This window comes from Orbicella faveolata, unplaced genomic scaffold (assembly GCF_042242905.1).
Source record: "Orbicella faveolata isolate gen_17 unplaced genomic scaffold, um_ofav_v1 contig_24, whole genome shotgun sequence".
Lineage (NCBI taxonomy): Eukaryota > Metazoa > Cnidaria > Anthozoa > Scleractinia > Merulinidae > Orbicella > Orbicella faveolata.
The window spans coordinates 18,461,092-18,475,700 of NW_028301552.1; the positions used below are offsets into that span (position 1 = coordinate 18,461,092).

The following is a 14,609-nucleotide window of genomic DNA, read 5'->3' on the forward strand; positions in this document are numbered from 1 at the left end:
CTAGGGACAATAAACAGCTGGTAGGAATTTTATCAACGGATATGTCAAAGGCCTTCGACTCCGTGCATCCAGCTCTGTTGCTGAGTAAACTAAGAGCATATGGTTTTGAAGAGAATTTCATCGATTTGTTGCGCTCCTATTTATGTGATCGCTCAAACAGAGTGAAGTTGGCATTTCAAATAAGCTCTTGGAAACGAGTTAACCGAGATTGCCCCCAGGGATCAGCGTTGGGACCGTTATTGTGGAATATTTTTCAAAATGACTTAGTCTGTGAAATTGAACAGAATCCAAGCATGTACGCTGATGACCATCAGCTTTTCGAAATTAGCGATAACATTACGACGATTAACGACAACCATACATCTGCGAGCGCAATAAAAGCCTCTTTATGGTACGAGTCGAACTAACTTAAGGGGAACCTCTCCAGATACCATACCATGTTAATCAAAAATAAACAGAGGGACAGGAGAGACGAGATTAGCGTAAACGTACAAGGAACTGACATTGAATCTCTGAACGGTATTAAGTTATTAGGTGTCACTATTGACAACAAGCTTAATTTCATCAGTGAGCACGTAAATAGCACGTGCAAGAAAGCGAACCAGAGGATAGGTGTATTAATGAGACTCAAGACCTTAGTGCCCACTGTTGCGAAACTACACCTTTTTAAGGCTGCAATACTTCCGTACCTCACCTATTGCCATCTTACCTGGCATTTCTGCCGAGCAAGTGACAAGAGAAAACTCGAACGTAGCTAAGGCAGGGGTTTGCGTTCAGTCTTCAGAGATAGTAAATCTACATATGAGCAACTACTGAAGAAAGCTAATTTAAAAACTCTTTCTGAAAGAAGGCTACAGGATATAGCTTGTATGATGTTCAAAGTGAGGCATGATCTGTGCCCCATCCCCCCCCCCCCCCCCCCCACTTCCTACCGAGCGTGAAAAATTTGTTCTCATTGAAAAGTTCTACTTACAACCTTAGAGGCGCAGATTTCCACATTCCCAGATTTAACACTGTCACCTATGGGGAACACTCCCTAAGATATATCGAACCTATGCTGTGGAATCGACTCTCAACTAACTTAAAAAACTTACCTTCCCTGCAATCTTTCAACAGTCAGATGTGTTTAACTAAATTTTCGTCCTCGACACGTAAATAAAGTTTTTCATTCCTTCATTCATTTCATTCGTTCACACTGAAGCAGAACAGGAAATTGAGGAATATCAACCTCATGAGGAACTATGCTGTCTTCAAGAGCGAGGCCAAGCAACGGGCATTCATGGGCTAGAGGTTAGTGACAGTGATTTAGCGTTTATGTTGTCTGCAGGGTTTTCAATTATAAACCATCACAATTCTTCTTTTTTCAAACAGCTGGGCTGGCCAGTCTATCATAATCTAATTTCAAACGTTCTTATTTATTAATATATTACAATATGTAAAATTAACAAAAAGTAAATAAAATAGAATGGTGGGAAGGAATGAGAGAACACTCAACACTTGTATGTAGAATTGTGTGTGGAAAAGTGAGTGAAAACATCAATAAATGGGCGTGGTTCAAAGGGGGATAAACGTCGGGATCGTAAACTCTGTAAGGGGACTCATATCTGTGCTTTTTAGAGATAATAAAAAGGAATAAAACCCTGTAGAGATATGAATACTTCAGTCCAAATAAACACCAGTCATAGGGCACGAGACAATAAGGTATGAAACATCCAGGAGACTCACATTTGTTACCATGGAAAACTGCGCTTCCGTATCGTAGTTTGAGGTTTTGTTTTTCAGACTAGACCTGATCACAAGATCATACCACTATTAAAAACAACTAGCTTTATTTGCATGACCATAAATACATACAGAATAGAAACCTTTTTTTTTTTTACCAGCATGACGAAGAAATTCTGATATGAGAAAGATTTGTTTAACAATTAAGCCATTGTCCTTATACTTTTAAGATATAAGGAGTAATTGATTATTTTCTGATTGATAGCTATAATAAGAGGAAACCTACCAAGTTCAGCTGTATATGCTGCATTGGATGCTTTATTGATTACTTAGACAATGAAACCTGTATCACATACTTTAATTATAAACATCTATTGCCTATATTATACTAGATTACAACCTAAAGGAGAAAGCACAATTTTTATCGCTTAGGAATGGGTATTGCCTTGAAGGTTGTTATTTTCCCTGAAACTATATGCATAAAATAAAAATATAATTTGCTCAAGTGAAAAGACTATCCGAGACTAAAGTACGAAAGATACAATATATAATACTGTACTCCTTACTGGTCCGAATAAATTTATATTAAAAAATGTATTTTTAAGTGTATTTATAAACTATTTATACGTATTATTACATAAAATATATATTATAATTTCATAATTAAAGGATCACTCTGTGTCACTAGATATTTGAGTATATTACATATGACCACGTTTGAAATTAATCAATAAAATATAGATTATTTGTGAATCAGTTGGGAGAGAATCACACGGTTTTGTTTGTCAATGTGATAAACGTAATTGTAAAGTCTAAGGTCTTTATTTCCCTTTGTTTGATACTTAAACCTCAAGTATTATTTTCTCTTCTGCTAGACAATAACTGTGGTGACCCTCAACTGAAGCTCAAGTTATGTCCAGCGGCGTATCATCTCATTTCCGTGAAACTAAAGGGAACCCTTCTCGGTGAATAATTTAGCCGGATCTTACATTGTACATCGTGATAATCGCCTTTTGTCTTGTATGGATTTCTGCAATTTACTCTGTTAAACGATGACTACACTACATTTGAATAATCGAAGTATTGAATGTTCAAGCAGTTCAAAGTCTATAGAGGTAAATGGTTTTAAAGCCCGAAAAACTTCAAAGTAGCAAACAAAGGTACCAAGATTTCCACGACCGCGCACAATCTTTTGCTTTGTGCTCAGACATTATGCGCGAGTAAAGGAACCGAAACGTTGCTATTTGTCAGTTCCCCGGTCACAAAAACTATTGCGTTTTACACAGAGTTAAGGGAACAGAACATACAACAAAGAACTTAGTCGGGCTTCACAGCCGTTACCCTCCATTGAATAAGTTCTGGTGGAAGGGAGAATCGCAGTCGTCCGAATATTTGTTAATCTAAATATTTGTATGCTCAATTCTGAAAGATAGAGACTAACTCATTAACATCGTATTCATCATTTAAACTCTTCTTCTACGCGGTCAGCTCTAAGAAACCCGACATACTCATGGTCATACATAGATTGCATTCAACATTCGCGATATCGAAAAGGTAAGCCACGTTGATGCAAATCGCAGTGGACTGCATTTTGTCTGTAAATAACTCTATGCTATGCGCAGATAACTATCAATGCGACGTGTAGGCTATATAGAGCGTATGCACTCACGTGTCCAGCATTCATGCAAATTTATTGGAACCAAAGAACGTGTTTACATAATGAAAGAGTTGAACTGCCACAGGATTGGTTTGGTACACCAACATGGCCACAGTTTCATGGTTTTGGAACACCAATATGACGTCATAAGCATACGCTCCATTCAAGACTGAAGAATGAAAGTTTCTTTGTACAACAGCGGCCAGCGGATTGACCACGTAATACGCGCTCCGTTACACCTCTTTCATTCCCGGTCAGACCCCACTAAGGATGTGTCTAAAGCGAGATTTTTAACAGGCTTTGTTTTCTCAGTACTGTTCTATCAGATGTAATCTACATGTATGAGATCAACGCCACTAATACCCTGGGAATGTCTTAAGGTATACCTAAACCGATTAAAAAGACTATAAACACTGTCTTCCAATCCTCCGTAGGAAATAGATGGTTACTGGTACATTTACCCATAACTCTTAGCGCCAACAACCTTTCACAATGCCAATAAAATAGTGAAGAACAATTCCAACATCTCAGTCAAACCCGAGCGTTTTCCTTAGCAAAGGGAAAAATTTGCAAAAATCTGGCTTTCCTTGCGCCTAATGGATTGTGTAAGGTTTGCATGGTATTGTGGTAAAATGTACAGTCGACAGTGTTTTTTTCAATGGGAGGATCTGGACTCAACACCCTCCGTACACCAGGTCATCAGCAGACTTTAAGTTGTCAGCGGGCATTCCCAGTAATGCATGGTGCATTTCACACTTTTCGTGCCAGTGTCATAATGTCCATAACACTTACAGTAGTAAAATAAATGACCGTTGTCTGAGTATATTTCAGTTGAAAGCAAATACTGCTGAGCGAAGTCCGTTGAGCATGTCGCACCCACTATTCTTTTGCCCTGTGAAGAAAAGAGAAATTTTCTTTCATACATTAACTCAACGGAAAGGAGACTTCTACTGAGTTGTCTGAATGATGAACAAAATATATCATCAGGGAGATACTTTATTTGCCTTGTTCAAATACGCTCACAGGCTAACACACACGCTTGGTCCGATTCAAACTGATGGACTGGACTGGTTCACAATAGGCCACGTTCGATATATTAGTATTCTAACGTGGCTCCGAGGCTTTCAAGACAAACTCCTTTATGTATTGGTGTTTGGTGGTGTATCCACGACTCTGTAAGGAATTGAGGGACAAACGAAACTTTAAAAAATTGCAATTTTTTTTTCTGAAAGCGATGCTAGAATATTGATAAATCGGGGGGGGGGGGGGGCTATTCTGTCCATAAGACGAGCCATTAACGCACCCATTACCTAAGATGAAGCAGGCTGATAAATTCGATTTCAGTACGATTTCAGTACGTATACGTGGCCATTCAAAAGAAAGCTAGTTTTACTTTTTACTGTCTATTGTGCTATGGCTAACTAAGTGACATTACACTTTTAGATCCCTGTATGACTCAGTATCTAGTGTATAACAAATCAAATAAAAGCTATTGAGCAGTACGTTTAGAATGCTTTATTGAAAGGCGTTAATTTTCTCCCGGCATAAAATTCATATGTTTGACCATTTAAACAAAAGCTATTGAGATCAACGTTTATGTGGTACTTTTTACTGTGCTGCTCGACGAGGTGTTTTCGAGACATGCCAGAGAAAGCCTTAAGAGTGTTGATCATTCACGTGAAAGCAATTTTACGAGGAATGGACCATATTCTTATTTTCGGTATTGGACTTGAACTAGCTTACACTGGAGGCTAATGCGGGAGAATATGATTAAAAAGGGATAAATGCTATTTGCATTTGAAAAGACTCCCCGCATTGGCCTCAGTTGCAAGCTACATTGTAACTTCAGTCCAATAGCGAGAATACGAATATGGTCTATTCCAATTGGTAGCGTTCGTTTTTAATATGTTGACAGTGGTGTGATTTTTACTTGGACATGTACAAGAAAGTAGTGTTTTACCTAATTGTGACCCGTTTCGTTTCGGAATCATAATTTGACAGGATTGAGTATACTTACGCTGAGTTCTTCCACTGAAACCCCAACTGCACCTGTACGACTGTTGCTTGTTACTTTGTGTTGGCTTCCTGTGTTTGTACTATTCTTGTATTTACACTGTGAAAAGTCTCCTGCTCCTTGGGAGCCCTGTGGTCCAGTTGGACCTTGAGCTCCCTGTGAGCCGTTAAATCCCTGGGGGCCCATGATGCCCTGGGGTCCCTGAGTTCCATTGGATCCTGGAGGTCCAGCAGGACCTATCGGTCCCTGAGAACCGTTGAAACCGGGAAGACCGACTGGGCCCTGGAGCTTTCTCACGTTGTTTACCTGGAAGAGAGATGGCTGGAACATGTAATAGGTCTTTAGTGAATAATACCTCAGAGTTTAGTTGTTTTAGCTCAAGGTAGATAACGCTACTCACCGGGTAAATCGCTATTTAGTAGACAATTATAGATGAAAGAAAGTACGCTATCCGGCATTGGACAGTAAATCATTTATTGGATCGCGTTATCCGCTCTTCGAGCAACTGGGCCCAGCTGTTTGTATATCCTGAAGGATGTTTACTACAATTTGATTGTACCTTTATGGAGAGTGTCCTGTTAATTTCATCTAACACTGCGTTCAGAGCGTTGTCTTCTTGATCGAGTCGGTCCGTTGAAGTTTTAAGCTGTTTGAGAAAATAACAAGGCAATTTTCAAATTGTTGCGAATATAAACTTACAAAAACCTTTGTCATATCCTACCGAGTTTAAACAGTTACGTCATTTCTTTCCACAAGGCGGCTGTAAACAGGCTACCCACATCCGGTACTATAATTATCATAGTCCTCTTCTTGCGAAAACCTGCTCGGTCAAACACCACCTGAGGCCGGCAAGATAGGGCTAAATGGACTGTTAAATGGCCTATTAAATGGACTTAAATGCGGGGTCGTGGAGTCCCTAAATTAAATTTCATTTTTAGGAAGAAAAATACGACGAGTGTTAACAATATTTGAAAGAGTTCCGAGCCAAGTAACAAATTAGTTACTGGTTGTTTTGCTCGTGATGGGGTCGTTTGGTTACAAAAGCAGAACAATTGCTGAAGCTCTTGTGACTGTCTAGTCGAAATGAAAACCTTTGTCTGTTGTCCATATCTGAAATAATGTGAAAAATGCATTTCTGAAACTTTCAATAAGCAGAAGTGGCTCGAACCTAACTTCTTTTTTGATATTAACAAAAGCAATCAAGCAAGGTAAAAATTGAATTACCAGTAATGACTTACATCTGTCTGAAATCTTTGAAAAGAAGACTTTAAGCTGTCGCCCGATTTCTTCGTTTCATTCAAGTTAGACCAGATAGTCTCCATATCGATTTTGACCTGTCGACAGAAAAGGACAAGCGATTTGTTACCGCAGTAAATTGGTTGAAACCAGGAGTAGATATTTTAGGTAGTATCCTAATGTGTATGTGGTCACTTCTAAAGTATTAGTGTTGGTGGCTGAGGGACGTATTGGCTACACAAGCCATAGCCATAACCATAGCCATAGCCGTAGCCATAGTGAATATATAAGGGTGAATGTATGAACTCCTAGCCCCAGCCCCAATCCCAGTCCCTTTTCTACTCCTCGTCATGGTCACAGTAATAGTCAACGTCATACCCCTACTCATAGTCATACAAGTGCAATTAAAGTGTTATCTATAGTCATGGTCAGGGTCATGGTTATGGTCATGGTCATAGTCAAACCAAACCAAACCAAACAAACAACAACAACAACAACAACAACAACAAAAACAAATACGGAAAAAAGTTAGTTTTCTATTTTTTCCTGCATTGATAGTTGTTATTTTACCAAACCAATTCTCAAAATGTTCTTCATTAGCCTTACGTGTTTATTGTTTTGAAATTCAGGAAACACCCAAGTGCTCGAAAAGTACCATTCACATGTACGGGTGGTACAAATAGACCGCCGTAATTTTAATATCACACCTTCTAGTAACGTGTTGGTGAAAAATCTACATTCACTTAGATAGCTTGCAATTGATATATAAATTTGATAAACGTCTCCTGGAGCGTACCACTGATTGCGAAAATTCCAAGCTTGATATGTTTCTTAATAGACTCTCCGTTAAATTCCTTAAATCCTGCCGTACATGTCCAAAATCGTCGTTAACCTGAACAGGGAAAAAACAAAAACAAATGAAATAACTCGATCGTCTTGAGGTCTTACAAGCACCCCAATCCATTGGAACGAGGGACGTAACAGACAAGTAACTCTAACGATAAAGAAAAATAATCACATACAAAGTGAAATATTCACTTGGCGCAAAAATACATGAATGTGCAGGCATAAAATTATTCCTAAAAGCGAGCAGACGTTCGAGAGCAAGTTAATTTCAATCATTTTTAAGCAATATATGACGCTATTCAATTAAAAGTTAAGCAAGGTGAAAACTGAAATTATACGCCATATTAAAGTACCTTGTTTGTTAAGTTATCTGTTCTTCCCGCTGTTGTGTTCACTGCTTTCCATATGTTACTGAAGTGACTGGAGCTGGAGTTCTTAAACCTATCGGCCTTTTCTCTAACGGTCTCTAGTTCACGATGGGTGGACGCCAGGCGTACTGTAAGATATTGGATTTTCTTCTCCTGCAGTAATTGCAAGCGGGTTAGGTTAGTGGCACGATATAGTAACTTCTGTACGGAGATTTCACTACTTCTAAGTAGTAAGAATGATATTGGACCTCCAGATCCAAGCGGAGAAAATACGTAATCAGCTAAACTGAGTGACACGTTACACCGTTTACACCAGCAAATCGTACAGTACTTTGAAACTAAACTAACTCAATCAGAAAAAAATCAGTGGCAGAGCACTGGATATTAGGATCAATTTTATACCAGGTACAAACAATATAACACCCGGGGAAGGGAGATACATGTAGGTCCCTAGATATAAGTGACCTCATGCGGACAAATGGAGGTGTTTCCCAATGTAATACTGTAACGACAATTTCCTGATATTGTACTTATGAATAAATAAAAAATGGCTTGTATTTGGCGCGAAAATGTGCTCGGCTATTTGTTTGGTGACGTTATCGACTGTTGCGAGAGGCGAACAGTTTTCCGAGAGCTCGAGAAAAACTGAGAGCTTCGAGGAACAAAAAGTACAGTGCTCATGGAAAATTATCCGTGTTATTATCAAAGCCAAATGAAGGCTATTGTGTTTATTATCTTTCAAATATTTCTCGCAACACACGGGTCGTTTGAATAGTGGGGAATGTCACTTGGATTCTCTCTGGGGCATATTCTGTCACGTGAATGAATCACGCCTGAGGGAAAATATTTGATGGAATATAAATATGTGTCATTTTTCAACAGCGTACTTTGAACTTTATCGGCTGATAACAATGTACTTTGTACCGAAAATGTATATCAATACAGAGGTGATGGCTTCGGATATTTCATTACCTGGGAAGATATTTTGTTAACTAGCTTGTCCAGCTTGGCAGTTTGGTTTTCTAATAGTGCCTTCAAGACATCTATTTCATTATGTAACTGTCGGTAAATCGTAGGCAGACATGTTAGTTTAAATTGAACGATCCCACAATTTACAATAAAAGACTTGACTTCCTTACAAGAGAATTCCTTACCGGCAATCTTTCGTTTGGAATGAGTTTTTCTACTCGTTGCATTCGTTCTTCCTGTTGAAACAAACAGTAAACAAACGTGGCTTCGAGAGAAAAAATAATAAAATGTGAAACGCAGCTTTCAGTACATGTGTACATGTTACGATAAATGTGCCTGCTCCACTATTGACATTCTGAACACGAGAACACTTAAATCAATTAGATAAGATATGTGACTTTGTCCGACCCTTCAATTTCCTTCTCTAGTTCTAAAACGCTATGATTCCTGCTGATAGTTATTATTAAACAAAGTTTTCAAAATATTAAAGGAGCTACGTCATGGTTTTCGCATCTTAGAAAGTTTAGCCTACATTTTTCAAGTTCGTCGTTGTAATACGGGTTTTGAATCTTTGCCATCCTTCACCATCCTTGTTCCTTTATGGTTTATTATTATTTCTTTGGTTATTTTCTATCTTAGTAAACTATTATTGTCAGGTTTCTTCCAATTCAGAGGCGATTTTGTACATGGCCAAAATAAATCAAAATAACGTGACTGAGCTCCTTTAAAAACAATCAAGTGAGGGCTTGCTCATCATCAGCACGACTAACTATAACTGAGTGCATGAATGGCGTCTCCAAGAATGTAAAATTCAGATGCTTGTTCTGGACAATTTCACAATACATATTCAGGATAGATATTCAAATACGCACATTGGTGGAAACAATCAATCAATCAACCTTTATTTTAAAACGATAGTTTTCAAAGCTACAAAGCTTGGGGGTCTTTTTAACAAAAAATCTAATGTGCTAAAGGATAAAATTTAAATACTTTTTACACGGTCGCCGAGTCTTCGAAAAAAGCTTGAATTGTTCCATCTAGTTGTTGTAGTTTACCTCTTCCTCATCAGTAAAGCTTTCCTCTTACTAATACCTAAATAATATCGAAAGCAACTAAGGACCTGGACGGGGCCTTTAATGTCATATAGAATTTACACTCGATATCTGCACAGAATTTAATTACCATTCTTTTGTCCAGCGCAGTAATATTCTCTGCAACCTTCCTAAGTCTATCATTATCTCCTGATTTCACTGCGCTTGTTCTACCAGACGCTACGGGTAAAGAAATATGACAAGATTACGTTGGTATAAGGTAAATTTATTAATCTCCAAAGATTATTATGAATTCCAGACTAATAAAATGAAACTTTATGGCAGTTTTAATGGTGCTGAGACTGAACTAAACACTACATCAGCTTGGAGTGTTTTAAGTTAAACCGGAATACTGTGTTATTAGGGAAAAGATAAATTAACTGGGATAAAGTTATCAAAATTGGTGAAAGACAATACGAACGAAACAAGATATAATATTGCGGCATCAAAAGTAGCTAAGGGTGCGTTCCTTTGGGATGATCTGGATCGGGACAGTGATCCAAGATCACTCGGATCATAGTTTCTCAAAGGAACCGATGAATCCGTGACCAGAGTGGATTCGTCGGTTTCTTTGATGCACCATAATCCGAGTGATCTTGGATCACTGATCCTGATCCGGATCACCCCAAAGGAACTCACCCTAAAAGTTTGGGGTTAACTAACCGCCGTCTCTTATCGCTCACGGCAAGTATTAACAGGTATGGCGGCGGCCCTCTTGCAATGATGATGAGCGATTGGAAAACAATTCAAATCGCGTGACTTCCCCCTTAGTTGTTTATCTAATTCATTGGTCAGTCTCTGGTGTAAAATTGACCATTTCAATCCCAAAATCGAGCTTCATGGTCATTACAGATGCTTTAACCTTGAAGTTCTGTGGATGAAAACTTTGCATGTGACCATTCAAGAACAGCTAATGAGCAGCACTTTACGGCTCTGTAATGCGGATATGCTTACTTTTCATTGATTTTGCAATTAAAAAGAAATTAATGTGGTATGGATTGAAAGGACTGTAAATATTATCTCGATCATCGATGTTTTGATGCTGGTATCTCGAATTTTTCTTCTATCTTTGTTGGACTAATCATGCACGACTGGCCTGTTATCGCTATCTCAATGATGTACAAAAAATGAAGAGAGAAATCAGAAATTCCATGAGGTTGACGACGGAGATCTGTCTACTCCCGAGTGTAATTAATACAAAGTCCCTAATGATTGCTCCACGATAAAATTGGCTACGAATGCTTAGGTAATCTATACCCTCAATGTTAGACAGTTCAATATACCAAAAGACACATAATAGCGAGTACAGCGGAAATCTGTTTGTGGCATTTAGCTTAGTTTCCCACCTTCGAGTCTCGGACGTTACACAAATTTACGAACATCTAGAGAACAACTGTTACTATGTCGCCTGCACAATATGGAAGTGGCACAGTCTGTTTTAACCAAAGTCTGTTTTAATCAAAATACACGGCCGGTGTCCATTTACGACAATGTGTATTAAGTTGTTTTCATAGTTTTGTTTTCTTGGTCCTGTTGACGGTACAACTAACAATGATGATGGAAATAACATTTTAAGTAACATTTGCTTTCTGGAACCTTTTTCTTTTTTGTCTGGGTTGCGCTAAAACTACAGCCAGGGAAGCGACAATAGATCAATTTATCGCGAACATTCCACTGATTTCGGTAATTAGTTGATCCGGTGGGACAGATCAGCAATCTATCTTCAAACACAGACTTCTGTTGAAGATTAGGCTGAAAATTCACAGCACTTCAAACTGTTTACATTTAACACGTCCTTATTGATTGGGAGAACTCCATAACAGGTAGCCAGAATATTGGAAGCAGTGGTTTCAAATAGAGTTTTTGCCTAAGGGCTACACACCTTTCGGCAACAAAGAATGTTAATTTGACTTAAGCAAGGATTTCACGTGATAAAAAAAATTAATGTGAATAAATACCCCTAAATACAGTTCTGTCCTACGGCTGTTTTACCAGGACATGCTGTTCTGTTCACTTAAAGCCAGAGGAACATACTACGTATCAAAAACGCAATGGCATACAGGTCCACGCCAAAGCAATAAAACCATGAGTTTAGTCACGTTTTGAATAAAGAAGTTGATAAAGAGGTATCACTGATATGACATAGACAGCAAAAAATCGAGATAACGATCCAACCTGACACTTCTGAGGGAAAGGAGGGCGGCCGCCTTCCGGTTATACTATCCCAGGCTGGAATGTAACTAAGTTCAACGAGAGAAATGAACATAAAATTCGTCCAAAGAGAGTCCATCTCACAGACCTATTTGTTGGATAGGTGATTCAAAGGAAAACGTCGTTAAAGGCGTAGCTAAATAAGGCCTACGATGCATTCATGAGAAGTGGTCTAGGTTTACCAAACAAGCCGGGTTCTACATTAACGGGTACCAATAATTTCTTTTTGATGTAGCTTTTGCTTAAATGTAAACATCTTTCGTTAAGCAGTAAGAGAAATTTGCCCATTCTTGACCCGTGTGGACTTTGGCCATCTCATTAGTCAGTTCTACTTTTAGGGTAGTTGAGCGCCATGGAAAGTTCCTATTCTACTCGGCTATCGACTCGTCTTAAACTTCAAACTTGAGAGTACTCCCCAAATATATTTTTTCTTGCATTAATCTGAGTATAATCTGATTAAGACGAAAATACGATATTATCTATCTGGAATCACTTTCTGAAGATACTTGAAATACAGTGCTCAGCTGTATGGTTCTCGTAGTTGTTCTAATAACCCTGACGACACGCGTTACACCTAATCTAGATGTTATTTTGGTATTCGGGGAATCAAGAACTGCTCATCTATTTTACCGGCTTAACCTGATACTATAGAAGTGATTTCCGCTACTTGACCGTTATGAAAACTGTGTGGCCCCTGAGTAAAATTTTAAGAACGTCCTGTTCATCCTGTTTTTTTTTTTTAGCTGGCACAAGATGGAAGGAAACTCGTAAAAGTTTTCAAAGTAACAGCAGGGTTTTCTTTACAAAACAAAGCTAAATGACTGTTGAAAATAGACGACGAAGAAGCGGTTGTTTTAAACCATGCAGAACGAGTTCCTTGCGGAAATCCCAAGCAAACTGTCCCAATACAAGTACAAAGATATTGTGTCAGTCTAATCGATGCAGCTGACTTACCTGAATTGTCGCTACAAGAGCAGTTTTTTACTCCGACGAACCCAGAGAGAATTAGCAACGTCAGAACAAGAGAAACAATTGATGTAAGACAGACCACTACTAATAGCACAATTGATCTATTACGTGGTGGCTTTCCACCGAGGCTATCGTCCTTGGTGTCGTCCACGTCCCACTCGCATTCCCGCCTCACTGTTATGTTCTCTGTTTTAGTCACTCGGCGAGGACCTTGCGTCTGTGGGGCCTCCATCAATTTGGGTTCCATGTCTTGTTCATCAACAGAGTCAGTTGGATCAATAAACTGCCGCTGGAAAGATGGGTTCACAACGACAGCCCTTTGAAAGTCTCTTCTCGACGGACGACTCGTCGAGTTGCGGCGATGGGGAATTCTTGTTTCTTCCACTTTCCATGCTCGTGGTCTCTCGGGATGTATTTTGTAGGGATGAAAAAACTGGGACATGGTGAAACACACCACAAAACGTTGTTTCAGTTTTTGAAACTCGAATTGACTTTGACTGAGTTTTTGAAGTAAGCAATTCCTAGCAAAAAATCCAAGGCAACTCTCACCACCCTTTTTGCAAGCCGGCAAAACAGCCAGAAGTGTGGCACGAAGTTGATGTGACCTAAGCACCCTTTAGAGATAAGATGACAAACCCGCCTGGAACCCCGCGGAATTGGCAATATCGGGTCGGGTATCAGGTATACCGGATTGATAGTGGTAAGTTAATCATCCGCTCCCGGTGCGACCTACAGCATAAACAGGATGAAGAGTGTCGAGTTCATTCACCAGATACTTTTTAAAATGTCATGAAAGCTCCCAGCGCGAGTGATTTGTTGATCCACAAACGGCACGTCTCATTTTTTAAATGAGTTTACAAAAGATTCACGCTGTTTATTTTCAACACTAATCAAAACTGCTTTTATTTGACTTCTCGCTAGAAGAGCAAACACAGGAAACACGCAGTGACTGGGTGCTCACTATTCTCGAGAGTTTTCGTGACTGCGGCTAACGTCAGCGCAAACTGTTCAATAGAACGCAATAAGGTTATCGCAATTCCTTCACATCCATGCAGCCAAGGAATCTCGAGAACGTTTACATATCACGTACAAAACTCAGTCAGTACAAGTCTTCTAAAGCTTTCTTTTTTTTTTTATTAAATTAAACAGTCAAATTGAACCACTAAAATCTAGAACAAAATGCGTTGATTTTACTTACAGACTATTATGAGTTTCCGGACTCGGATCTGCACGTAAGACCTCCGGTATCGACAACAGAGCAGAATAGTATCATTTGTTGCTATTTAAATATAGCAACTCACGATACCACGACGTCAGCTCGAGGATGTGTTTCAAGTACTTGTCTGTGTGTTAACAAGTGCCACCCTGGACCCATGCAGAGTTGGGTTTTTTTGTTGCTTTTCTTTTTCTGCGGCTCAGCTCAGTATCATGAAGGTCACTTTTCGGTACCATTGTTACCTTCCAAAACCTGGTCAGTTAACGTTGCAAACCAATAATAAACGGAATCTCTTACGCAAATAAGAGGC

General features: G+C 39.0%; 1 protein-coding gene and 1 long non-coding RNA gene across 3 annotated transcripts; one reads left to right on the plus strand and one right to left on the minus strand.

The window, feature by feature from the left end:
- Positions 1-1,812: 1,812 nt before the first annotated feature.
- Positions 1,813-14,041, minus strand: LOC110057422 (uncharacterized). Of its 2 annotated transcripts, none has more exons than XM_089291170.1 (10): positions 13,069-14,041; positions 9,995-10,083; positions 8,998-9,048; positions 8,816-8,902; positions 7,829-7,996; positions 7,426-7,521; positions 6,632-6,727; positions 5,953-6,039; positions 5,397-5,699; positions 1,813-4,271 (listed from the first exon to the last, which is right to left on the minus strand). In XM_089291170.1, exons 1-10 carry the CDS (start codon positions 13,523-13,525, stop codon positions 4,089-4,091), a joined length of 1,617 nt encoding a protein of 538 aa, XP_089147296.1. In that variant the 5' UTR covers positions 13,526-14,041; the 3' UTR covers positions 1,813-4,088. The 2 variants fall into 2 exon arrangements, with proteins under 2 accessions (XP_089147296.1, XP_089147297.1); XM_089291171.1 differs by having other exon boundaries at positions 4,039-4,552; positions 13,069-14,037.
- Positions 12,159-14,604, plus strand: LOC149110734 (uncharacterized). Its single transcript, XR_016207786.1, has 2 exons — positions 12,159-12,323; positions 12,858-14,604. It is a non-coding gene; the product is annotated as an uncharacterized LOC149110734 (long non-coding RNA).
- The last annotated feature ends 5 nt before the right edge of the window (positions 14,605-14,609 follow it).